The sequence below is a fragment of the Palaemon carinicauda genome, chromosome 42 (genome assembly GCF_036898095.1).
Source record: "Palaemon carinicauda isolate YSFRI2023 chromosome 42, ASM3689809v2, whole genome shotgun sequence".
Lineage (NCBI taxonomy): Eukaryota > Metazoa > Arthropoda > Malacostraca > Decapoda > Palaemonidae > Palaemon > Palaemon carinicauda.
In genome coordinates this window covers 7,338,122-7,345,385 of record NC_090766.1, presented here as the reverse complement: position 1 = coordinate 7,345,385, position 7,264 = coordinate 7,338,122, and the positions used below count along the sequence as shown (strand labels likewise).

General features: G+C 36.0%; 1 protein-coding gene across 1 annotated transcript; it reads right to left on the bottom strand.

Moving 5' to 3' along the window:
- Positions 1 to 1,339: 1,339 nt before the first annotated feature.
- Positions 1,340 to 2,567, bottom strand: LOC137632753 (cuticle protein 6-like). The gene is made up of 2 exons (XM_068364833.1): positions 2,540 to 2,567; positions 1,340 to 2,163 (listed from the first exon to the last, which is right to left on the bottom strand). The coding sequence occupies exons 1-2, from the start codon at positions 2,549 to 2,551 to the stop codon at positions 1,570 to 1,572; spliced, it is 606 nt and encodes a 201-aa protein (XP_068220934.1). The 5' UTR covers positions 2,552 to 2,567; the 3' UTR covers positions 1,340 to 1,569.
- Positions 2,568 to 7,264: the final 4,697 nt, after the last annotated feature.

Genomic DNA, 7,264 nt, shown 5'->3' with positions numbered 1-7,264 from the left:
ATGAAATGTTCTCTCACAAAGTCTCTGACGAATCCTGTAAGTTCTTCCACATCCCAACACGACAGCATCATGAGCATGATATCGAGGCCTCAGCTGTTCCTGTTGCCAAGGTCCTTTCGTTCGAATTGTTTAATAAATGCTCATTTTTTTCTAATAATTGTTTAATCTCCCATTCTTACTACTGGGCCAAACCATCTTCCAATCTCCTCCATCAATCTCCACCACCCTTATCCTCTCCCATCCAAATTGTTATATGATCTCAGCCCAAATGAGTTAAATGTGGCACAGACCTTATTTATTTGTGAAGCTCATTTTTATTGAACAATCCGAGAGTCGATCAAGATTTTAGAAGAGAGAAAGGAACAAATGAGAATAGTTAAAAAAAAACACTGAATGGCTTCACCTGTTCCAGTGCCTGGCCTTTGGCCTAGATTTTCTAACAGAATCCAATCCAATTCAGTACATTAAATTCATTGGAATTCACAATTCCCATAAGACTGTAATGTTAATAATAATAAGAATGGGTACGATTACGACTTTTTATTATTATTATTATTATTATTATTATTATTATTATTATTATTATTATTATTATTATTATTATTACTTGCTGAGCTACAACCCTAGTTGGAAAAGCAGGATGCTATAAGCCCAGAAGCTCCAACACGGAAAATAGCTACATCGTAATGATTTCAAGCTCTTAAAACATCCATGACGTTCCTATCTTCGAGAGATAATTCCTAACACAGTTAATGTTCATTTTTATAAAGACCAGTTTTGCTTTGAATTTTGCTGTATTTGGCCAAAGAATAGAGGGAAAAATAGCCGTATGTTTGGTTTAGTTCACATTACCCATTACTTAGTTTTGTATGTCGATGAGGGCAATTCCTTTCTTTATATCTAAGAATGTTAAAGGTTTAAAGGCCACTCATGAATGGCAGAGGCAAGGGACAAGGACATTACTCTATCAAGCAGGACAATGGCCTAGAGATTGACCATATATACATATGATCAGCGCTCAAGCCCCTCTCTACCCAAGCTAGGACCGAGAAGAGCCAGTCAATGGCGGCTGATGACTCAGCAGGTAGATCTATAGGCTCCCCCAAACCCCCAATACTTAGCTTAGAAGGATGGTGAGGTTGCAGCGACCAAAGGAACTAACGAGTTTGAGCGGGACTCGAACTCCAGTCTGTCGTTCACCAGTCAGGGACGTTACCACAACATTAAACTATCTCTGTTCTATCTCAAAATAGGTGTCAACTCTACCTTTTCATCATATCATAAACTTTGTAGACAATAAAAGTATAGGGGTAATATAAGTAATCTTTAATGATTATTTTTTATTTTACTTTGAGGAAATTATCACACACACAAACACACACACATGATCACAGCCTGAATATCTCTCTACAGTATATACAGAAAGTAAAGGCAAGTCAACACCGAGTCCCGTCACTTCACTGGCCTCCATCAGGAAGAGAGGCTGGTGAGCTGACTGAAGACTACGGTGCTCTACGTCGTCTGTTCACGAAAGATGAGACATCAAGAGCACACAAACAAACAATTTGTTTATTTGCGGGCGTCGGGGGCGGCTTCAGCTGCAGTAGCAGCCTCGTCGAAAGCAGCCTTGAAGGCGACCTTAGCGGCGGCGACCTCTGGGGTGTCCTGAACTGGCTCCGGCAGGGGTCCTGGAAGAGCCAAGGGAGCTGGGGCCTCAGGGGCGTCGGGAGCCACGGGAAGGTTGGTGGCGGAGACACGGAAGCCGAGGGCGTCGGCCACATAGTGCTGGGTCTGGACCTTGCCTTCAGAGTCGACGTAGTTGAAGGATCCCCTGACGACGCCGAAGGCATCGCGGGTCTCAGAGCGAGCAGAAAGACCTCCGGCATACCCGAAGGAGTACTGGCCGAGCTCATCCTGGGCGTGGTGCTGGGTCTGGATGGGAGCTACTGGGGCGTAAGGGAGGGCATTGTAGGCTACAGGAGCCACGCCGGTATAGGTCAAGGGCACTTGACCCACAGGCAGTGGGGCGGCAGCAGGAAGGAGTCCCTTGTACCCTTGGGGAAGGAGACCTGAGTAGAGTCCTGGGTAGGCCCCATAGATCCCTGGATATCCTAAAATCTGGGCACAGCTGCACGCAGCTACGGCTGCTAAAGAAAGTACTGTCTGTGGAGCATAAGAGAAAGTTTCATTTTAAATATCAAGGTATTTAAATCATGTTTTTTGAATATCAAGACATTTAAATCATATCAGTTAAATTGAATTCAAAATAATTCAAAGAACTCAATCAAGTTACTTCTTTCTTTGTCGAGAATTTCGAACAATTTCATCTCAGAACTGAAATCCAGTTACATAATGATATATTACAATCGTGAATGAATACGTCCAATTATTCTACTATCAATAATTCAAACGTAAACTGCATTTATATTTTCAATTTCAAAGCAAATGGGTTTATTAATCTGCTACATTTTCATGTCAATTTATGAATGAACTTTTTACTTTCTCAAGTTAGAACAAATAAGAAAGAATCTCAAGTTACCAGAGGATTCATGGTGATCCAGCGAAGGGCAGAGGCTGTCTGACTTCTTTGGCCAACGGGACTCCTTTTATAGGAGAGAGTAAGGACAAGGACAAGGACCTTAGGGGCGTGGACATGGAAACAGATAAATCTTTTTTTAGGGCAGAGCTGTTGCCCGAAGCTTTTTTCTTTTTTTTGCTTTTTTTGCCTGATGTCCCATATCCTATAGAAGGATAGAAAGCGTTGTAAGAGATGGTTTTCGGCAAGTGCAACCCTTTAATAATGATAATAATAATAATAATTATTATAATTATTATTATTATTATTATTATTATAATAACAGTCTAAATTATTGTTATTGTTATTAATATCTTTAATAATGGCTTTCATCTCCATCAATAAATTTTTTGCCAATTTTTTAAGAATAAATTTTAAGATTAACGAAAACAAATTTTAGTTCTTGAAAAGTTTTTTTATATATTCTTTATATTTACACAATATAAACGTGCAATTTTTTTTGTGTTTATTGTGATAATATAATATGGATAGTGATAGTAATAATAATAATTATTATTATTATCCTTTTGTAGTAATAGTAACATAGAAGCAGTAATAATTCTATTTCTGCTTCGTTATATCTTTTAGATTTTGTAACTTTTGCCACACCATCATTACTGTATAATGCAAGTCTCACTTGAGTTGAGTCGGATAAAACCAATTGATCTTGAGAGTTTGGAGGTAAATGTCTTGATAGGAGAGCAGGAATTGAATAAAAAGGGGGCATAACCATCTGTTACAATTTGTTACTCTTAAATGTCGTTAGAGTTCCATTGAACTTTTGAATTGTGTCTTTTAAAGACCAACTAAACAAAGGTCGAGATAAGTAGCAACAGTTTCCATAAAGGCCAAGTCTCTAAGGCCTTTATTTAGAGTCGCCAGTGCCAAAAGCCTTTTCAGGACACTTTAGAGACAAAGACCTTTTTTGGGAATCATCAGTGCAAAAGGTCTTATTTATAAAACCAGTGTCGAAGACTTTTGGGAATTACCAATACCAAGGATTTTGAGTGTCACAAAGGTGCCAGAGACATTTCAGAGAGACACCAAAACTGAAGGCCTTTTTAAGAGCCATCATTGATAGAAGACCTTTTAGACTCAACAACATCAAATGCCTTTTTAAGAGCCATTATCACCAAAGTTTCTGATGTATAAGTTCATGCTGGTATGACCATCTGCTTAAATACATTTCTTTTTAAAGAAAGTGGCATTTTACTTTTCATAATTTTATTTTGTTTATCAAAAGGTCTCCATCCCATTCCTGTCCTTTTAATTTTGGCTTCGTGTCCTGGGGAAACACTTACTGTCTGTACTAAGTACGTATATTCATTAACAATCTCTAGACGTTCACTCGTAACCCTTATTTGTTGTATCTGTACATTTTCATTGAACATTATCTTGCCTATATTTATTTTCAGTCCTACGTTTCTGCTTCCTCTATTCAAATCTTTTATCATCCTTAGCAATTCCTCCCATGGTTCACTAAACAGAACTATGGCATCTGGAAATCTTAATGCGTTAAGGTATTCCCCATTACTGTTAATTCCTACATTTTCTCAATCTATTTTTTAAACTTCTAGGCATGCTGTAAATAATTTAGGAGAGATGAGGTCTCCCTGCCTAACTCCTTTCTCAGTCAGAAGTTTCTCACTATCTTCATCTTCATGCAGTTTTAAGATTGGTATACTTCCCGCATAGATATCTTCAAGTGTTCTAAAATATGATTTATCTATTCCTTGTCTTTGAAGTGCTTTCATTACTGCTAAAGTTTTGACAGAATCAAAAACTTTCCCATAGTTTTTTTTTTTTTTTTTTTTTTTTTTTTTTTTTTTTTTTTTTTTTTTTTTTTGCAATGAAGCATCTTTTGCACTCCTACCCATGCCATTTTTCTTCTGGAATCCGGGACCAGCGTAGTCTAGTCTTCGTATATGGAAATTCTGAGGGAGTGAGTAAGCTTCACGTTCTAAGGTGTATTCCACGACTGGGACCAGTGTTGAAAGCTCTACATCAACTGATTTGCAATCTCAGAACATTGAGCTGCATCGGTGAAAGAAGAGAAATAGCATTGAAAGGAGTTGAGAACTATTTCATTGCAGAGAAATTGCAGGAGCATCGAGACCACAATACGTCATTTGATTTATTAAGATCACAAACCTAATTTCCGAGGGAGCGTGTAAGCTTCACTGGTCTGCTTTGAACAAAATATGACGTTCCCAAAGACCGATTTCGGTTTGACGATCTGACTAAATAGAAAAAATGGAATAGTAAGCGTCGTGAAATTCTGTGAAACGTGAAAAACCATTTATGTATTTTTCTTAAATTTTCATCTTTATGTTTCAAAGAATCTAAAGTTTCTTTTATCAATTTTTGTTAATTTGTATCGGATTTTTCAAATATTTCTGTACATAGAACGAAATTTCACCACCATAGCCCATATATTAAAGTGAAAATCCATCACTCTCTGTAGTCCTGAAGAAGGATCACGAAGTCTCTGATCCCGAGGTAGAGAGAATAAAGATATTAGAAGGAGTATAATATATGGCTTATATGAATATGAAAAACACGTTTAAATGTGCAAAATAATCATTAATCGTAGCCAATTACAAAATTACCAAAAAGCTACAATGGTGGAGATGGGTTGATTTCAATTCTAAGAACAAAAAAAACTGAATTCGATTGGTATAAGTATGGGAGAATTGTGGTCAACTTTAATCTCTCTTTGTGGCTGAGTGGCTAAGGCAGTGGAACTTCAGTTTCTGGGGTTCCGGGTTCGATTCCCTGGACGACCAGAAGCTATTATCTTTAAGTTGATTCCCCCTGCGGTCTCTGATGCCGAGGTATAGAGAAAGCAGGTATTAGAAGGAGTATATTATATGGTTTATATGAATATGAAAACCACATCTACATATGCCAAATTGTCATATATGAATATATATATATATATATATATATATATATATATATATATATATATATATATATAATATATATATATATATATATATATATATATATATATATATATATATATATATTACTAGCTAAGCTACAGCCCCAGTTAGAAAAGCAGGATTCTATAAGCCCAAGGGCTCCAATGTAGCCCAGTGAGGAAAAGAAATAAAGAAATAAATAGACTTATAATGAAAAATTGAAATTAAATATTATAAGAAGTGTAACAACATTAAAAAGATCTTTCATATATGAACTATATAAAGATTTTTGTCAGCTTTTTCAACATGAAAACATGTGCTGCAGGCTTTAACTTTTGAAGTTCTACCGATTCAACTACCTGATTAGGAAGATCATTCCACTAATTGGTCACAGCTGGAATAAAACTTCTAGAATACTGTGTAGTATTGAGCCTCATGATGGAGAAGGCCTGATTATTAGAATTAACAGCATTCTTAGTATTACGAACAGGAGGGTACTGTCCGGGAAGATTTGAATGTGAATTATGAAAAATCTTATGCAACATGCATAACGAACTATATGAACGACGATGCCAGAGATTAATATCTAAATCAGGAATAAGAAATTTAATAGACCGTAAGTTTCTGTCCAACAAATTAAGATGAGAATCAGCAACTGAAGACCAGGCAGGAGAACAATACTCGAAACAAGGTTAGAATTAAAGAATTAAAACACTTCATCAGAACAGATTTATCACCGGAAATCTTAAAGACTTTCTTAAAAAGTCAATTATTTGTGCAATTGAAGACCTAATGTTTTTTTTCCTAAGTAAACTTGCTGTCGGGAATCACACCTAAAATTTTAAGTCATACAGAGTTGAAGAGACTATCAATAATGAGATCCGGATGTTGAGGAGCCACTGTCCTTGACCTACTTACAATCATACCTTGAGTTTTGTTAGGATTCAACTTCATGCCACATAATTTGCACCATGCAAGCTAGATCTCTATTAAGGGATTCATCAACCTCAGATCTACATTCAGGAGATGGAATTGATGCAAAGAGAGTAATATTATCTACATATGCAACGACCTTGAAAAGGAATGGGCCAAGATTACTACCCAGAGGAACACCAGCTATCACATTCCTATACTCACTATGGTGGCCATCACCAACTCTCTGCGACCTATTACTTAGAAATTCAGTAATGATGCTAAGAAAAGATCCACTCGCTCCCAACTGTTTGAGTTTGAAAGCAAGGGCCTCGTGATTAACACGGTGTAAGGCAGCACTAAAATCCATCATACAAACTTCCTTACCACAATCAAGGGATTGTATGTATGTATATATATATGTGTGTATAAATATCTACCTATTTATATACACAATATAAGTATACATATACATATATGTATATTTCCTGTTTCTTCTTCATTGTCCGATAAAGAATCTCTCAAAAATAATAGCAGCATTTATGTTAAAGTTATTATCGTATTCAAAATTTTCTTCACAACCTTGAAATATATCCATTTCTAAATATAGATGAATATAGATAGAGCTATTAGATCTATTATATCCTTATTTTTTTATCTTTTATTGCGAAATTAGACCTTTTAGATTCCTTAAATATTTTTTTTACTCCATTTAGTTATTTATGGACAAATGATAGACTTTTTTTTAGAATGAATCATTTAATGAACATCAGATTCATACAAAAGCCAAGAAAAGAAAAAAAAATAGTAGAAAACACTACATGAACTTTCAAACACAGGTCAGATCGTT